Raw genomic sequence first — 20,133 nt, 5'->3', positions numbered from 1 at the left:
TATCTGTACTGACAGTGTCTTGTAGATGCATTACATTACAGTACAGATTTATAAAAAAACAAGTAAGAGCAGCGCTGTCTTCGGCTATGCCGAAGGCTTCATACCTTTCATGAACATCTGCAAATTTTAGTTTGACAGGTTACTGATTTTGAATACATCTGCATACATCGACAGAGGAGTTACATACTTATATAAAAAATCGCATCTAAACAATCAGAGGTATGGAAGATATACTTTATATGGCACCAATCTAAGTGATTTTCACTGCTATGTGATCGGTATGTAAACCGGTAACACAATTTATTGGATTTAGTTTCCTACATAAAGGAGATATATCGCAAAAAACGGGTCTGAACAATCAGTGCTATAGGAGATACAGCTTATACAGCATAGATTTTGACGATTTTCTCAGTAGACTTTGTATTATTATTTATAAAATATCTTACGAAATTTAGCGGTTTTAGCTGTTCAAATAAAGGAGTTTTACAGTAAAATCCCATATCTGACCAATCAGATGTATGGAATATATATGTTGTAGTCACCCGATCCTTGTTATTTTCACTGTAAGTATTCTGTTAATAATGAGTGAAAATGGTGCGAAATTTCATGTTCCTAGCTGCATAAATGGAGGAGTTATGATAAAAGACCTCATATCTGAACAATCAGTTGTATAGGGGCTGCAGGCTATAGTGACCCGATCTTCGTTATTTTCACTGTAAGTCTTCTGCTGATAATGAGTGACCACAGTGCAAAATTTCATGTGCCTAGCTACATAAATGGATGAATTATAACGAAAAATCTCATATCTGAACAATCAGTTGTATGGGAGCTATAGGTTATAGTTATCCGATCTTTTTAATTTTCACTGTAAGTTTTCTGTTGATAATTATTGAAAACAGTGCGGAATTTCCTGTTCCCAGCTATATAAATGGAGGAGTTATAACGAAAAATTTTATATCTGAACAATCAGTTGTATGGGAGCTATAGGTTGTAGTGAACCGATCTTTGTAATTTTCTCCGTAAGCATTCTGTTGATAACGGGTGCAAGTTCTGCAAAATTTCATGTTCGTAGCTGCATAAATGGAGAAGTTATAACGAAAAATCTCATATCTGAACAATCAGTTGTATGGGAGCTATATGTTAAAGTGGTCCGATTCTTCCGGTTCCGACAAATGATTAATACATTATAAAAATACACCCACCTACCACATTTGATCCGGATATCTCTAAAACTGAGAGACTAGATTGCATACAAACAGACAGACAGACGGACAGACGGACATGGATAAATCAACTCAGCTCGACGATGTGATCATATAAGTATACATTTTAATGGGTCTATCTCTTCTTATTCTGGTACTTACAAACATCGGACCAAAGTTATAATACCATTTCATGCTCATGAAAGGTATAAAGAAACAAAAGCATATGTATATTTATACATACACTAGACCGTATCACAAAAATAAGGCACCCTGAAATTGTGCATATGGAAACTGTGCATACGAAATAATGCATACGAAAAAAACCGAAATAATACATATGTATATGCACAGTTTCGGTTGAAAACTTCTTCAGAACTTCTCTCTGCGTATTATCCCAGTAGAACTTGGGAGCATCGTACGATTGCTCGGTGAGTACTCCCTTGGGAGTATACGAATACTCCCCATTGCTCCCTATGCTTCTGTGTATAAGCATGTAATTTTGTATACTCCCTTTAACATTGGATGTCCTAGGAGGGGGAGTAATCCCTTTTACCTCCTAAACAAGCAATCGGGGAGCACACACAGAATTATCATCCCACAAACCTCCTAATGGAGCAATACGGGAGTACTCCCTTAGTTACCTCCCAGAAACCTTCCAAAAAGACAACAAGGGAGTGCACATAGAAAACATCCCACATTCCTCCCTAACGAGTAGTAAGGGAGTACTCCCATAAGAGTCATCCCGGAAGGCTCCTGTACGAGTAATAAAAGAACGTCTCTATACTCCCGAATTCCTCCTCATGGAGTAATGGAAGACTACTCCCACATTGCTCCATAACGAGCATTTTACATAAGCTAAAAAGATTTTGCTTTTTACGCAATTCATTTATTTAATTTTTTAATCATATACATATATACATACTTATGCACATAAATACAAGATTTAAGCTGATTATTACAAAAACAGAAAAAAACATAAATAATTATTATTACAATATTAACTAAAATTAGAAAACGGATATCGAACAGTAATGACAAACTCAAACATTATACATACATACATATATACTTTTATACAATCCACAAGATAAGTGTGGCGAGGATGATTTCCTGGAAAAGTTATTTAACTTGTATTCACCCGGGAGTGGCCCAAACTATTCACGCCTTGAAAAACTTCCGGCTGTACCCAGTAAGTTTTCTGGGCGGGGCAAGATTGCAACGCTAGAACGTAGACGCCTTAATTGCTGGCCCCGTAATCTGAAATATATTTTGAGTTAAATAATACAATCATTTATAAGTTTAAACAAATGCTATCATACATACCAGCGGCTCTAAAGATTTGCTCTCCAATTAATTTCATTGTTTCCTGATTTAAGTTTTTCAATTAGAAATACATATGTATGTATATAAGTATGAATGTACACATCAGTTATCTGTTTTGCTTTCTTCATACATTTTCCAAAAACACAAAATTATGTTGAAGAAGGTGCGTATAGCTCTCCTATCAATTAAAAAGAATACTCCTGGATTGCTCGCTTAGGAAACATCGATTTTTGCTCCTAAGCGAGTAATAACGGAGTACAAAACCAACAAATCTCGCTTATACCTCCGAAATCATGTATCCCGGAGGATACTTTTATTGCTCACTTGGGAGATCTCCCATTATACTCCTAAGTGAGTAATACAGGAGTGCAAAACCGACTAATCTCGCTTATTGCTCCCAAATCATGCCTCAGGGAGCATTCTTTAATTGCTAGCTTAGGAGATGTCCCTATTGACTCCTAAACGAGTAATAAGGGAGTAAAAAGTCCACAAATCTCTCTTATTGATCCGAAATCAGGTCAAGGGGAGTACTCTTTTATTCCTCACTTAGGGAGATCTCCATTCAAGTTCTAGTGGGATGGTTCTGCGTTATCGTTGAGTGATAAAAAATAACACCTTTACACCGCATTTATTTCGGTGTTTATTTTATACTTTGCACTTCACTTCACGATAACGCAGTGCGCCTTAAAACCTGGTATGTTTAATTCTTGCGGAATTTTCCTTATTACTAGAGAAATTGACAGCCCCTTCGACAACTGTCAGCTCTTAAGGTTGTCTAAAAAATATTTTCTTATTTTTAGAAAAATTAACAATTGATTTGACAGCTGTCAAGTGTCAAACTATAAATTTTATGGCATATTTGGATTTAGCATCACAACAGTACTACGATCCTGCAGCTTTATCATAATCGTCGTAACAGCCCTTCTAATTTTTCGCGTACACATGGCTTCTCCGACCACTGTGTGCCGGTTTCACGAAAGCAATTTAAGCTCTGGGGCACCCCAATGTGCATACATACATACATATGTATGTATATATATATAAATGTATAAGCCAGAAGTGGGTGGAGGCGTCTTATATTTTCACCCAAATTGCGGACACTCTCACTATGACATTCCGTATCTTAACTCTTTATGTGATTCTTCTAATTGAACAGTCCTAGATTTCCTAAAGCATACTTATATTATTTATCTAAAAATGATTTTGTTTGAACTTAATACGGTGTGCCAACGCATTCAACTGCCAGCGTAACCAACTGCACGAATAAAGCCAGAATAAATACGACGATGATCTAACGCAAAAGGTTACATACATATATAACATATGTACATATGTATGTATATGAACAAATCTTACATATGTTTCGATTTTCCAGCCAAATTTCCGCACTCAATGGTCTTTTATTACAATTTGCAATGTTTATTCAGCTCTTCTCACGTTTTCTTTTATGTTTCTTCTATTTGACATTTCTTTTGCGTTGCATTTTCACTTTTCCTTCAGATTTTCGTTGGCTTCAATTTAATACATACATACATATTTCACAAATTTTCCACATCTTTCTAGTCGTTTTTCCGTCAACAGCTGTGGCACTTCTCGCTTCTGCTGCGCTCACTTACAATGCATTTTCTGCACTATCTAAAGCCTTTGGCGAAACTTACAGATATTAACACAACTTGAAGCCACATCGAATTGCCATCTCACTAAGGCGATAGATAGTGTTGCAACGTACGTAGCACAAAATACCAGTTAAAATGCAGATTTCAGTATGACGGGAAGGTGAGGCGAACCGACCAGTTGGAACAAGTGCAAAATTCCGAATTTACTTGCAACAGCGGACACGGCATTCATTTGATTGACGCGGCGAGAAAATTGGAAAATGCACAATACTCTGACTTCGCATGAGGAAGGTGAAAAATATATAAACCCTCAACGCACCCCCGCCATTGGTGGTTTTATCTATGCTTAGCTATGCTTTTGCTGCGCTGGCGGTCTCTCAAGTTGTGCCAAAATACACCACTGCCATCCAACGGCCATATCCACAATCGCCATAAGAGTAGCAAAGTCGACAATAGCTTTTGGCAGTAAAAATGAAAACAAAAGCAACAATCAACAACCGACCAGATGGAACTCATACCTAAGGCCCTGTCTCCACAGCAAAACACTGATGTCGTGATAACCATGTCACAAAATATATTTCCAATGGAGACCGCCTATTTCTTATGTGCTGCAATATATGTCAGCGCTTATTGCTTGACATCTATTGCAGGCAATTCGATAGTTTGACAGCCATATTTTCATTTGAAAGAAAGCGTGCTGGTGGTAACATCGATGAAATTTTGATATTAAATCAAAATAAAAATCTGTTCCGTATTGGATAATTTATGATTACGTTTTAGGAAATTATTTAGCTAGTTTTTTAAAGATTTAAATGTTTTTAAACACCGAAATTGAGAGAATGTTGTCTGGTGGCGTCATGCGGCAAATGCTTATTTCAAGACATCAAAGTGCCCACACACAAAAACTTGCAATCACATTGCTCGTCAAAATGACAGTTGGTAGGCCATCGCTGTTCGCCTGTGGAGTTCTGCGGTAAGGTAAGTGCATACATTCATATGTGTATATGTAGATATATACTTATATACATATGTACATACCCTGCAAGAAAATCTACTGGCTCCTAATTGCAGTGAGTTTTTTTTTTAATTGTAGGCTACACAAATTTCCACTACTCAACACGGGCATTGCACAATCGTTACTTTACGAAGATGTACGTACATACATACATACATACATGTTAATATTTACATGCATAAGTAAGTAATGCTTACTAAATACGTAGATACCAAATAGATATTAAATTGGCACTGCTGAAGCTTTCCTGCGGGGCTATCACACAAAACTTTTATTTACAAGCATTCGTGGCATGTACATACATAAATAGATTCAAAACATACATATGTATGTAGATATGTATGAATGCTCATCGGGTTGTGCGTGTGCATTGGTGTTTGTTTGTGGTTGTTGGGCGACTCTGACAAGTGGCAACAATTTTCCTCTTCGCATGTCATTTTCTCTTGCCGGTACGCTGCCCATGGATTCTCAGAAACTCTTTAAGCCAAGAAAAAGCTTGCAAAATCGGAACATTATACATACATATGTCCATATGCAATGTGTAATGTGCTCAACTCTGTTAGTACAATTGGGGTGTTCACAGTTCGTTCCAAATTGTGTCTGAAAATGTAGACGTCTACATTTTGAGACATCTTTAGCATCAAACTGTGAGCACCCCTTTCTAGCAGTCGTCGCAAAATCGTCTCAAAACTTTGCTGGTGTTGCCAGACATTTCTTCCTTGCGTGCATTTTTTATATGTCGCCTTTCGATTTTGTTTCTGAAAAATTGTAATTATTTAACTTAATTACCAATTCGTAATATTTGTTATTTCTTTTCCTTGATTTGTTTCTTTTCATCAGAAATTGCGCTCAAATTAAATGCAAATACAGAAAACGTGCCCAATAAATAAAAAAAATGTGATAAGTATTGCCATAATGCAACCCTGCTGCGAGGTCGCAAAATGTAGACGCGTAAAAAACATACCTTTGAGTGTGACAAAATGTAGACGGCGTCGTTTTCCAATTTTGTATGGGAAACAACAACACCACAGATTTTACGGTTAGAAAACGTCTTAAAATGTAGACGTCTACATTTTGAGACGCTATTTGGAACGAACTGTGAACACCCCAAATATTTTCATTTTATCGTTTATCATCGTCACCACCAGTGTTGCCATTTTAGCCGTTTTCCGGCTAGATTTAGCCGGTTGCGATACCAAACAGCCGGAGTAATTTCGATTTAGCCGGTAGCCGATTTGTTAGCCGTTTTGCAGAAAAAAATTTGCCGTTTTTAGCCGATTTTGCTATTTGCCTTGTTTTCTTAAATTTCAAATATGTATAAATGTTTCCATTTTTGACTAAGCGACCCAAAATCTGTTAGAGATGGCCACTAGCCTTATCGTGGAGAAAATTTTCATGTCAGGCAGGGTTGTATGAAATTGGGCCGATTTCGCTTCTTTTTTTTAAACGAATAAGGGATTTTCTTCAGAAAATGTTTGTTATAAATGTCTTAATTTTAAGTGTGAATTTTTATTCGCAAACTTAGAAAATAAGAAATTGTTTCACTGTTAAGACACTTAAGATGCGTTTGTGTTTGGATATAGTGCCAACAAACAGAATAAATATTACATGTAGATATTGTGTTCCCAGATAGTCAATTCTGCCTAAATTACAAAACATCATTTTTGCCCACTCCCAAAGGTTTAAGGTAAGGTAAAAATTGATATTTTCAAGCACTATGTACACATATGTATTTTTTTAAACAAACTTTTTTGCTGAGAATTTATCTAAATTCCAAAAACCGAATGCCAACTTGAATTAAAGGAACCAACACTGAAGTGAACATTTACTGTTATAATAAATACTGAAGTGAATCAAAACTCTCTGGGAATCCTACGAGACATCTGCCGGTCATATGAAAGGTCATAAAAATGGGAGATCTGCAGTCTTTTGGCATCATATTTTACATCAGAATTGAAGGGATCTCGGAAAAATCTGACCAGTTCTTTTGTGTAACTGTGATTTTGCATCCCTTGTCAACATATGGCCTCGGTTGATGTTAACTTAAGGTCGTTGTTTTACTGCCTTAAAATTGAAGGGAAATTTTTACAGCGTTTTTTGTGTGTATTGGTTTCTATTTGAGTGTATTGAGAATCGGTCAGTCTGAAAGGGCCTTGTAGGGAAGACAATAGGTTTGTTTGTCGAAAATCCAGCGAGAATTATCACTCAAAATATCAGATAGTAAGAAAAAATGCTCCCAAATTCTCTCTCAATGCAATTTTCTGTACGAACGCAAATTTGAAAGTTTTTTTGCCAGCTAGTGTCCACGGTTGCATTTCAAACAAAAGAAATTTGTATAGAATTTTTAAAATTCTTTTAGTGGGGCAAAAAACAGGATCTACGTGTATATATCTTGTCAGTCCGACTTTCTTCAACATACGTTTCAATTTCTTTGTCGGGTTTACTATATCGACTCTGGTTGAGATTGCATTTCGATTAAGAATACAGTTTTTTTTTGCCGAATACCTTTCAAATCATTGGAATTAACTAAATAAATTAAGTAAACAAGTATTAGCTTACATTTTTCATTTTAAAATCGCTGCAGTTTGTAAATTTTTAAATTTAACGAACTTGTTTATTCAAATTATAGTCGACAAAAAATCCAACCATGTGCCACAATCATATGTTTTTCCTAATTGCAAATTCCTGCTGGCAAAATTTTTTCCGGCTCGAATTTGTAACTTCTCTCCGAGAAATAGTCTTTTTACTCGTGATTTATGTAAATAAAACATGTGAAATTTAGTTGAAACATTTTAGCCGGTTTTATTTGCCAATTTAGCCGGTTCGTCCAAAAAGTTCTGGCAACCCTGGTCACCACCGAGCCGAATATGGTGAACTCTTCGTTACACTGTTTGCTTCAAAAGCTTTCAAAATCAGATCGTAAAGTTTTTAGGAAAATTTGCAAATAGCTGTGGTGAAAATAAGGCAAACGGTGTTAAGGCAACGCAGATGTCGCACGCCATTGACTTGGACTGCCTTTGCCACCTTTGCCGAACGTGGAAAGCTCAAATTTTCTTGGTACGATGGGACATCTTATGTTATCTACAACCACGATTCGCCGGTAACTTCAAACCACTTGGACTTATCCGGGTATCCTACACCTCTGGTCACAAAATGTATCACTTCATATTTTGCGTATTTTTATACCCGAGCGCACTTGTGCACAAGGGTATATTAATTTTGTTCACATAACGGTTGGTTGTAACAGCCAAAACGAATCCACATAGATATAGACAAATGTATACATAAATGCTCAGAATGAATAGAGAAGTCGATTAAGCAATGTCTGTCTGTCCGTCCGTCCGTTGAGATATCTCAACTCTCAAATTCGGTATGTAGGTTTCCATTAATCCAATGTAGGTTGGTATTGAAAATGGGCGAAAGCGGGCTGTAACCACGCCCACTTCCCATATAACGGTAATTTTCAGAAATACGAAAACTGCGATATTTTAGTAACCACTGAAGATTATTCACTCAAAATTAATATTTATAATAATTTTTAGACGAGAAATAAGGATATTATGCGTTTTTGAAAAATGGGCATAGCCACGCCCACTTATGGTTACATGTGTATATCTTGGTAACCGCCGCACCAATTTCTTCCAAACTTGGCACAGTTGTTGGCCTTTGTACAGCATACCAAATGGCCGAAATTTTTTAAAATCGTACCATAACCACGCCCACATCCCATATAACGGTAATTTAGAGAAATACAAAATCTTCGATAAATCAGTAAATATTAAAGCTAATTTATTCAAAATTGACGCTTGCAACAATTCTTTACCAAGAAATACGTTTATGAGAAAATTTTGGAAAATAGGCGTGGCACCGCCCACTTATGATCAAATACATATATGTATCTCGGTAACCGTTCTCCCAATTTGTCCCAAACTCGGTATGGTTATTGTGCTTGCTACATAAAAGTAAAGCGTTGAAAATTATTGAAATCGGACTAAAATTTTCATATAACAGTAAATTTCAGAAATGCTTGAAACTTCAATATTTCGAAATTTAAGGACGCTAATTTACTCAAAATTGATACACCCCTGCTTACCATGTAGCGGTAGCTTTCGGAAAGTTAAAAAAACATATATTTAATACTTGCACCGGGTATTTAATGTTCGGCTACGCCCGAACTTACTCTTTCTTACTTGTTTTTTTTTTTGTTTTCGATGCCGTCCCGATTAATTTGGAACAGTTGTTATCATTACCCTGACTATCGATATTAGCGCTTGACACTATCGATAGTATTGCTGCAAACTATCAACGAGTATCTACGCTTTACCGTCGTCCGCTGTAATTCTGAGTAGAGCTTTAATCGTCATTCGAATAAATTTTTCCCAACTCTGTTTGGAAATAGATATCTGCCAATTCAAAAATCGAGTGCATTTCTTCAGACTTTACAATTAACACACATAGTTATGTACAGGGAACGGATTTTATGGAAATTGCCTTTTTTTCTGCTAAAGAGATACAGTATATTCGATTAAGAATGTCCACGATTTAGCTTTCCCTGATTCCATGTATACACATTTGATGTTGCCTTTTTTTGCCTTTTTTAAGATATTTGCCTTGTTCTGCCAATTCTACCTTTAAAAAAGTGATTATAGCATTTACAGTTTTTTTAAGATTAAAAAATATACACATTGCCCATGCGGCTTATAGAAGCGCAGAGACCTCTTGCCAAATTGGTGTTGGAAAAATTCAAAGCCGTTTTCTCAGCTAACGTAGGCTTGAAGACAATAAGGAGTGTGGGTAAAATTGTAAAGGGCGAGGAAAATGCCTTTATTTCTGATAATATGAACGTTTCAAACGTTCCATATTTAAATTGGGCTCCACTTGTATCAACTTACGTCAAGCGCACATTTAGTACATTCGCGAATCGAATGAAAATGCTGCCAGAAAACTTCAAAATGCATCTTATGGTTCAATGTTACTAAAACTACACAGATTAAAGTTTTATGAGTTAGAAACTCGAAAGGATAAAATAGTCAAAGATTCAAAGTACAAATTTTTCATATAATGAAACTAGTTTATAGTTTTTCTCTTTTTACTTGTAATATAAGTATTTCTACAATAAATATATTTTTTGATTGTTCTTCGTATTTTCTGTCTTTTTTTAGTGCCTTATTTTGCTTTTTTGCAATACCTTTTTTTGCATTTTCCTGCCTTTTTCGCTATTTTGTTTTGCCTCTTTTTGCCTTTTTTGCAATACCTTGTGCCTTTTTCTGCCTTTTTCGCATTTTATTTTGCCTTTTTTATAGGTTTTTAGGTCCTAAAAATCCGTTCCCTGGTTATGTGTATATATAGGCAATTCTAAGTTTGACAAGTAAAATGTTACTATTGTGTGTACTATTTATTTAAATCAAAATTTGTATATAACCATAAAATTTTATGTTTCATTCCAAGAACTTCTTATAGAAAGGCCCTAACACATTTTCTTTCGAAATTCCGATTTGTACAAAAGTGAGTAGACGACCCACCAGTGTTTATAAAAAACCAGGGTTTTGATAAAATTCACTACCGGAGAACTTTGGTTTTTAAAAAGTTTTATGACTACTCTGTAAGGAACCAAAAATGTTAGATAGGGCGTTTCCATATTAAGGTACATACATATGTACTTAACAATAATTTTGGAAAATTTAAGCAATCGTTATACTTAATTTTTTTTGTACGAAACGGAATAGTTAGTAAAGATTTGTGAAATGCATCAGTTTAGGAAAGCAGTCTTAAGGTTCTACAACAAAATGTATTAGATTCCAGTGGGATCCATTAGAATGCTTGGTTAGCTAACTTTTTTTGGTTTAATTTGCCGTTTTGCTAGCCATCCTGTATAGTCGTTTTTAATTCGTTTTGCTTTGGATTTGCGCAGACGCTCGCTAATATAATCATCACGCTCGCGCAACCAGATGCGCGCGTACTCCCAACCCATCAGCCAGTTCATCGGTACAGGGCAAGGCTACAAATATAAAACGGTTAAAAAATTGTTTTTTTTTTTGCTGAATAAAGTTAAGTTCTGGAAACTTACGTCATTCTCGTATGAGGGCACAAATTTCTTCTGTTTTATGTAGACATGAGACTGTAGATTGTCCCGCGGCCGTATAATAAACGCTTTCGACCACTCCGCTTTCATTTTCGGCTTATTCAATTATTTTACTTTTTTAACATACGTATGTATGTATGTATGTACATATGTATGTATATAGCGTTCAAAACAATAATAAGTAATACTTTTTAATTTTGAAAACACACAATTTTTTCAGAAAGACCGTACCTGACAAAAACCCCCATGACAAAATGGATGTGAAAATTCAATAAACCTGCTCCGAGTGGTTTATCGTCGTACGGCCGGGTGTCTGAAAGCAGATCGCCCGTTTGCTTAATAAACGACATGCATACATACATACATACATACAAACGTACATACAAACATACATATCAAAACATTCAAGATTACCGGAGGGGTTCTTCAAGGCTCGGTGCTGGGACCGCTTCTTTGGAACGTGATGTACGACGGAGTACTTCGACTGCGGCTCCCGAAGGATGTAACGATAGTGGGATTCGCTGACGACATAGCTATTGTCGTAGTAGCAAAACATATATACGCTGCAATAATGATGGTGTCACAGTGGCTGGACTCAATGGGGCTGGAGTTAGCTCAGCATAAGACGGAGGCAGTCCTAGTCACTGGAAGGAAAATCCGGGAGAGCCTCACTCTGCAACTTAGGGACTGCGAAATCTTCACAAAGCCTGCCATAAAATATCTTGGTGTAATCATTGACGCAAGACTAACTTTCAAGGAGCATCTCGAATTTATCTGCGAGGGTTCTCAAATCTGCGGGGTTCTCAAATCTGTGATACTTTACGGCGCACAAGTGTGGAGCTACGCAGTGGAAGTAAGGTCATATGTTCGCGGTCTAAGGTCTGTCTACCGGCTATGTGCGCTAAGGGTTTGCTTTGCCTATAGTACCGTATCCGAAGACGCCGCTTTAGTACTGTCTGAATTACACCCAATAGAGCTTCTAGCGATAGAACTGTCAATGAATACACCTAGCAATTTAACACTTCCTGCTAGGAAAGCACTAGCCCGTAAACACACGATAGAGATATAGCAGAAGAAATGGGACGAATCGTCCAACGGACGCTGGACACAACGACTAATACCAAACATCGAAAAAATGGATCTCCCGCCCGCACGGCGAAGTTAACTTCCATTTAACCCAGATGCTCACCGGCCACGGCTGCTTCAGATCGTACCTGAAACGCTTCAACACGAAGAGCTTGACCATTGCGAAGCGTGTGGTGATGGCATTATCGAAGACGTCGAACATGTTTTGTTCCACTGCCCGAGATTCGATCTGGATAGAAACCACATTCGCTCTGTATTTGGAGAACACCCCACACCTGAAAACATGGTAGTTCACATGATAGAATCCGTTGAAAAATGGGAAGCGGTGAACACTGCAGTCACGCACATTTTGACCCAACTGAGAAGAGATGAGCAGCGTCGAAATGGACGACACATAACTACGCCCAGATGAAATATCTACCACCAGGCGCGATATTTGTCGAGGCACTAGCTGCTGAGGCAAGAAGATAAGCTGAGGCGTTACGTAATAGGCGGACGAAACATGGCGGGCGGGGACGCATGGACCTGACAAGGGTGAGTGCTTTTTCGAAGACAAAGGACGGCTCCAAGTTGATGCAACTTTCAAACGGACTGTACCAGGACTGCAACGAACGTAAAGCTTCCCGACGAAATACTTGACGGAGGTACCTGGAGGGGAACGGTACATGACGGTAGGAGGTTTAGTTTGGGTTAAAGTCTCACACTGACGGGGTTAGGCTTTCGATGCTTCCTCCTCGTAAAAAAAAAAACATACGTACAAACGTACATACGTGCATACATATGTGCATATGTATGTATATCAAAAAGGATTAGAATTCATTTTTCTAACCCAGAGGTTTTGGAGGTTCGAACTAAAAAATCTATTGATCGTGTCACTATAAGCTGATTCTATTCCAATTCATGCAGGGTGAGTGGGTTAAAAATACGGAATCAAGTTCAATATGATTTTTCATGTTTTTAGAGCAAATAAAGAGACACGTATTTTTTATTTTACGAAAAAAAAATTTTCCTGAGCTACGAGCATTTGAAAATGACAGGACAAAGCATGATAAAAACATTACAAGGTAAAATCTTTGATAGGCAGTCTGACGTTTGCCAGCAATATAGGCTGCATTTCTTTATACATTCCGGATCAAGGCGTATTTAACAAGGTGGTGTTGGATGTATATAAGTAAAAAATTACACTAACAAATTATACGCTGATGACCATACTGTCATTGGTATGAGTTACAACAAACACATCATTTTGACGTAATGGCCTCCACGGCGAAAAACTCAGCTGTCGCCCCAACACCACCTTGTTTAATACACCTTGTTCCGGATAATCTCATTTCACAGCCGGAATAAACAGAATGTGTTTGAAATATACGTTAACATATCATCAGGAACGTTCTAAAGAATAAGTAAACAAAAAAGTTTATTCCAAACGTTCAGAATGAATAAAGAAATTCAGCCATAATTTTAAAATTCGTACCATGATACAATAATTTTTTAGAAGGTAGTTTCACTTCTTCTTCTTATCCGCCATGTTAGCTATCTGACAGAAAACGTGTTTCGTATTTTTTGTTGTACCAACTTTTTCAAAAAAAATCCAGCTTTTGACGTTGGAAAAATAAAACAAAGAAAAGCCAAACATATACATAAGTAGAGAAATTTTCAAATATTTTGTAATAATTTTCTTCATAAAAAATTAACTGCTGCTTTCGTGGATATTGCAACACACGGAATAGATGTAAGGACACAGCTATAAGAGCCACCGCACACCACAGCCTTTATCGGCCGCCTATTTAAATGATATGGCTCGCTTGAAATATATACATGAAGATGTATGGAGGTGCGCACATTAAACCAGCTTAATCGCTCTGACCAATAAGTTGTGGTGCAATAGAAAGACTAGCGAGCACATCTAAATTGGCGGCCGATAAAGTCCGTGGTGTGCGATGGATCTAATCCATTATAAACAAGAAATATCGCTGTTATATTTTCATGTTTATGATTTTTATTCATGTGATTAGCAGTGGCAAAAATGTATGTATAAAATACGTATATTTATATTAAAAAAGTGATCAGTTATGAAACATATGAATCTTTACATGTTCTGTTAAAAAATATCTAACAAGCGATAATCCCCAAGTTCTATATCGTAGCAGTGGCCACATTTCGTGTTTGTCACAGACACGGTTTATGTCAAAAATTTTTAAGTGAAACTACCTTCTAAAATTTATTGTATCATGATTCGTACTCAAGCTCACACACACACATTCTCATTTTTAATATCAACCCACTGAGAAAATATGTAGGTAGGCCCCTTACGAGGTAAGCCTCTCCCTCACTTTAACATTGGCCATGATGATGACAATTTTGGTACTAAAAACTGAAAGAAAACATGGCTTACCTCGTAAGGTGCTTACCTATTTTCCCAGTGGGAAACAACAACAACTGTGAACAATTTAATTTTTTTATTTTCAATTTTATATGATTTTAAAATGTTTGCAAACGTCAGAAAAAAATCATGGCCGACGAATTGAGAGAATGGTTTTACCATTATACACAAAAAAGAAGGTAGTTCCATTGTCACTTTTTCGTCGGTATATTAACAACCTGGCAATTAAGTAGATTGTGACATTTCGTGCTACCATATCCAATATCTAAAATTCTTCAAATTTTATTATTACATTTTTGTTTATTTAAAGCATTTTGTTCTTAGAATCGAAATTTGAACAAGCTAGCGGTATTTTGTTGGGTATGGTTCGGTTATTTGTACAATGATTTTGGGTTATTTTGTCCACACGCGTAACCCAAATAAAAACAATAAATTGTTAATAAATTCCGTGTGGAGTATGCACTTTTTTGTAAAAAAAAAAATACTGTGTAGCCGGAGTTGGGCAGATTAGGGTTATGTTTTCTAATTGCGGCCGAAGGCCTCCAACACGGAAAGGTTTTCTGCGTCTTTGAGTCTTTGAGAAGTGGTAATCGTATTTAGTGTAAAATTTAAACATTTGTAAGATAAGATTTGAATCGCTTTTAAACGGTAAATGATATTATCTTTGGAACTTCACAATCTCACTGTGAAAGAGCGAATTAACACGATTTTAGAGGCAGTCGAGAACGAACTTATAAAAAGTTTGAAAACTTGTGAATTTTTTTTTTTTGCAACTTGCCGAAAGTACCGACGTAGTGGGACTTAATGTGCTTCTCGTGTTACTAAGGTACCCATTCGGAATGCAAATCGGAGAAGAACTTTTTATGAGCGAAGTACTTGAGACTTGCACCCCTAGTGACGAAATTTTTAAAGCTATCGACAAATTTGTACAGAAAAATGGTTTGAAATGGAGCAAGTGTGCGGATATTTGCAGTGGTTGGAAAAACGAATGGGGCGATGTCTAGGATCAAGCAAGAGGCAGAATAAAGTCACTGTATGATCCCTCGGTATTCCTTGGCGACTAGGAAGATGCCGCCACTAGATTTAAAACCCGTATTGGATGACGCTGCGAAGAAGTCGTGTAACGTCCAGGTCAAACTGCATTTGCAATACTTGCACAATGCTTTCTTGGAATCATTCAAATCTTCCACAATCCAGTTGTTTAACTAAGGATGTTTAATTCACTCTTCGTGGATTTTTTTTTGGTGTAGGTTTTTGGCATTGCAGAAGTGTTTTGATGCAATGTTGAAAAAGCGAAAAAAGTTACAACGTCAAAAATCAGTGACGGCAAGTAACGATTGAGTGTCCTATCAATTTTTGAAGTGAAACTTCTTTAGCGGCGGTTGGTTGGTTGGGAGTAAATTGGCAAATTCAACGGAAAATGCACACGGAAATGGTCCAACGGAAATGATGCAACGGAAATGGTGCAACGGAAATGGTTGGGGCTGAAACAAGTGCTTCTTGTGTGTATGCATATGGTATAAATTTAACTAAAATTTGCAAAAAAAAAGGTTAACGGAAAAGGTGCAACGGAAATGGTTGGGGCTGAAACAAGTGCTTCTTGTGTGTATGCATATGGTATTAATTTAACAAAAATTTGCTAATAAACGGTTAAAGAATAACACTTAGAAAAAGGAGAAAATACAAGAATGAAAGTAAAGGTGACTACGTAGATAGATAAAGAAAAGGTTAAAGGCAAAGGTAAAAATAAAAACAAAAACAAAGATGCGTAAAGATAAAGGCAAAAATGAAGGCCAAGGTAAATTTAAACACTTTACTTATATATATAAATGATAAACATATAAGTAAAGACAAAGAGAAAGATGAGGATACCGATAAAAGTAAAGATGAAGAAAGAACGATTAAAATATAGGTAATTAAAGAGGAAAGGATATAGAGAGAGACACAGAGACTCAATCTGGGAATTATTTTGGGATTTTAGAAATTTTCGGAATTCTCGGGACTTGTCGATAAAATAATCGATATTTTTTTCGGTTTTGTTATCGACATTTTTGTCGATTTTGTTATCGATTTTGTAATCGATATTTTTAACTATTTTGTTAGTGATATTTTTTATCGATTTTGTTATCCATATTTTTATCGATTTTGTTATGGATATTTATCGATTTTTGTGTCGATATTTTTAACTATTTTGTTAGCGATATTTTTATCGATTTAGTTATGAATATTTATCGATTTTGTTATCAATATTTTTATCGATTTTATTATTGATGTTTTTATCGATTTCATTATGGATATTCTTTTCGAGTTTCTAATAGATTTTGCTACTAATATTGGTATCGTTTTCGCTATCGAAACTTTTATTGATATTTTATTGGATGCTACTATCGATTTTGTTATCGATAGAGTATAAAGATAAAAACTAAGATAATGGAAAACAGAATAACATAAATGTAATTAGAATGAACAGAAGTAGAGCTAGGGATCTAGATAGAAAAAAGACAAAAAATATCAGGGGCGTGAACCGGACGAAAAATTTGGTCGGTTTGCGCTTTTGGATTGGTTCGTCAAAGCGGTTTTTTTGGTCTTTGAACCGTAGTTTCGGTTCGGTTCAACGGTTCGAAAAACAAAAAAACTACGCGCAAGTTTAAGTGTCAAGTGTCAAGTGCAACAACGCGCATGGTTGAGGGTCAAGTGTCTGTCAGATGAAATGGGTTGCCTTTACATTTGATATTGTCACATGGTATTACCATGTTTACCGAAAAGAAAAAAAATTGGGTACATTTATCTATTGAAAATTGGTTGAAACGAACCTTTCATTCTTTATAGAAAGTGGTTCGGTTTTCGGTTCGGATCAAACAGTTGTGGAAAATTTCGGTTCGGTTATCTAATTGTTCAGTTAATTAATAGAAAAGAGCGGTTTTCCGGTTCAAAACCGGTTCGGTTCAAACCCGGTTCACGTCCCTGAAAAATATAACCTTAAGCAAAAGCAGATGTATGTATGCACAGGGGCGCACCCAGGAATATATTTTAGGGGGGGTTTCATATTTCTGAAGATATATCACCGGAAAATACTGAAAATTTGCTTGATAATACGCTCTTTAAAATACATTTATGAAAGTTTTATGTGCAGTATGTAATAAATAAATAAACGTTTTAAAATTCATAAACTGCACTTTATTTACATAAGATTAACAGAACTCAAACACTTTTAACACTTCAAAAAAGGGGAGGTTATCAATTCGCCGGAATACATAACTTTTTTACCACGTGAACCCCAAAACCCACCCGTTGTGTGCGCTAATGTGTATGTACATATGTATGTATATTGGTTATGACACAAAATAGATACATATGTATGTAACGTAAGTTTCACTTCTACAGTGTGGTCCAGGCGCACTTACTTTTATTGCATTGCAAAATGTACATGTAATAATGTGTATACGTACATTCGGCGATTTTAGAGGCAACTTTTAGTTGAAAGTTGTGTAAATTGTCTTTCAATTAACCGCTTTCAACGAAGTTGTAAACCTATAAAGAATTGCGATCATTATAAATAAAATCGCTAAAAACTAACTAAGATCTCCTAAAAAGAACGCTAAAAATCCCGCTAGTCACCGAATTATAATTTTTCCGCGCTAAGTAGAAAATAAAATCGCTAGATCTAGTGCGAAAATCTAAAATGGCAACACTGCCTTCCGCAGCGGCCCCCGCGGCACTACCACCAAATCCGTTGAACCGCTACCGTCTGTTGTTTGTACATTTTTTGCTATACCCTTGCACATTAGGGGTATTCTCTGAGTCTTGCAAAGCCCTTGCATGGTGCACAGATTGCACGGATTGCACGGTTAAAACCGGTTTTCGTATGGGACAGCTTTGCAAACCGTGCAATCCGTGCACCGTGCAAAGGCTTTGCAAGACTCAGAGAATACCCATATTGTATTTGTTTGTTTGGCTGGCGATGTGAATGCATTTGTGTACGTGCGTCGTTAAAGTGGGGCCAACAACGCCGTCGCGGTGCGGTGAGTCAGACGGGGCTGGTATACTTGTACTCATAATAAAAAGTAGTCCGCTAGCTAATGCTTACATATGTATGTATGTATGTATGTATGTACATACGCACACCCATTGCGACGTTCATTTTTGTGAAAACAACCGCAAACGAACGCCTGCCTGTGTACACTGTACAGTGTATCGTGGTGGTGACGCTAGCTATGGCAGCGTATCTCTACTTGCGCTAATGCTGGTGTTCGCTTCGTCCGCCAAGCCAGCACTTGTTTGTGCGCTCTACGTTTGTGTTGTTGTGTTTATTGTTATTGTTCTCGAGTAAACAACATGCAACAATAACAATTTCACAATAGCAGCTCATTATTGCGAACGAAATATATCTACATGTATGTATGTATGTACATATGTATATACATACTATCTACATATACGTACTTTTTTACATAAATAAGTAGATAGCAGATACATACATACATATACTGTGTAGATACCTACCTACATTCATACTCAGTTGCTGCATGCAATCATATCTACGCATAAACATTTAGATGACCGTGCTTGCCTCAATTCTACATTCAAACAAAGCAAAGGGGCATATGGGCTTCTTTACCGCCCACCTCTGTTCGCACTTACACAATTATACATTTGAACGTTTTTGAATTGTAGCTGTTGTTATTGCTGATTTTTCTTTGTTTTTACTGCTTTCATCACACCACAACAATACCGGTCACAGCTACTCGCAGCCAGTGTTGCCATTGGACCTATTTTCCAGCTAGATTTAGATGTTTTTTTCGCCGTTTAGCTAGAAAAATTCTAATTTATCTGCCAGCTTTTTTTTTAGGTTTTTTCTGAAAATATTTTAGCTCTTTCTAGATTTTTTTCTAAATGTAGGATCCAAAAATCCAAATAGAAAATATTGTACGAATAAACAATTAATCTTCACAAAATTGTAAAAAGCGATAAACGCAGATTGGATGTATGTACATATCAGAGCTGTAAAACTGTGAAATCATATGAAATTAAAAATCATCAATTTTATGTTATTATGTTTTCATTGAATTTTTCCTTGTTGGGGAATGTGGCTTATAATTTTCCAATTCTACATTCACTCAAAGTAGATACGATTGCACACATTATCATATTCAAAGAAAGATTGAAAAAACTGAATGACGAAACATTAACTTTTAACACTGAATAAGCATTCAGATGAATTGAGCTTTTGCTATGTGTGCACACATTCATTCAGTACCAATCAATCGATATAAATATTCTAAATACACAAAACCCACTGAAAAATACGCAAGGTTGAATTTTATTGAACGGATTTCAAAATTTCAACACGAAAAATAGTTTATTGAGCGTTATCATTAATTTGTTTCACTTAAATTTGTACAAATATTTATAATAAATGAAAA

General features: G+C 36.3%; 2 protein-coding genes across 2 annotated transcripts in view; both read right to left on the bottom strand.

Annotated features, from left to right (window-relative positions):
* The window catches only part of LOC118741473, a 231,099-nt gene extending 226,615 nt beyond the window's left edge, over positions 1 to 4,484 (bottom strand). Inside the window, exon 1 of the mRNA XM_036473464.1 lies at positions 3,885 to 4,484. The gene's annotated coding sequence lies outside the window, so the exon portion shown is untranslated. The remainder of the gene's footprint in view (positions 1 to 3,884) is intronic.
* Positions 4,485 to 10,625: 6,141 nt separating this feature from the next.
* LOC118741785 lies at positions 10,626 to 11,362 on the bottom strand. The gene is made up of 2 exons (XM_036473756.1): positions 11,227 to 11,362; positions 10,626 to 11,157 (listed from the first exon to the last, which is right to left on the bottom strand). Exons 1-2 carry the CDS (start codon positions 11,329 to 11,331, stop codon positions 10,984 to 10,986), a joined length of 279 nt encoding a protein of 92 aa, XP_036329649.1. The 5' UTR covers positions 11,332 to 11,362; the 3' UTR covers positions 10,626 to 10,983.
* Between the last annotated feature and the right edge of the window lie 8,771 nt (positions 11,363 to 20,133).

Source organism: Rhagoletis pomonella, unplaced genomic scaffold (assembly GCF_013731165.1).
Source record: "Rhagoletis pomonella isolate Grant_MI unplaced genomic scaffold, Rhpom_1.0 Rhpom_scaffold_00006, whole genome shotgun sequence".
Lineage (NCBI taxonomy): Eukaryota > Metazoa > Arthropoda > Insecta > Diptera > Tephritidae > Rhagoletis > Rhagoletis pomonella.
This window is presented reverse-complemented; position numbering and strand designations above follow the sequence as displayed.

Excerpts from the sequence above, each read along its gene's own strand:
- LOC118741785 (XM_036473756.1), bottom strand. The coding sequence starts at position 11,331 with ATGAAAGCGGAGTGGTCGAAAGCGTTTATTATACGGCCGCGGGACAAT. Across the intron at positions 11,158-11,226 it reads TGCCCTCATACGAGAATGAC|CCTTGCCCTGTACCGATGAA; the intron begins GTAAGTTTCCAG and ends TTATATTTGTAG.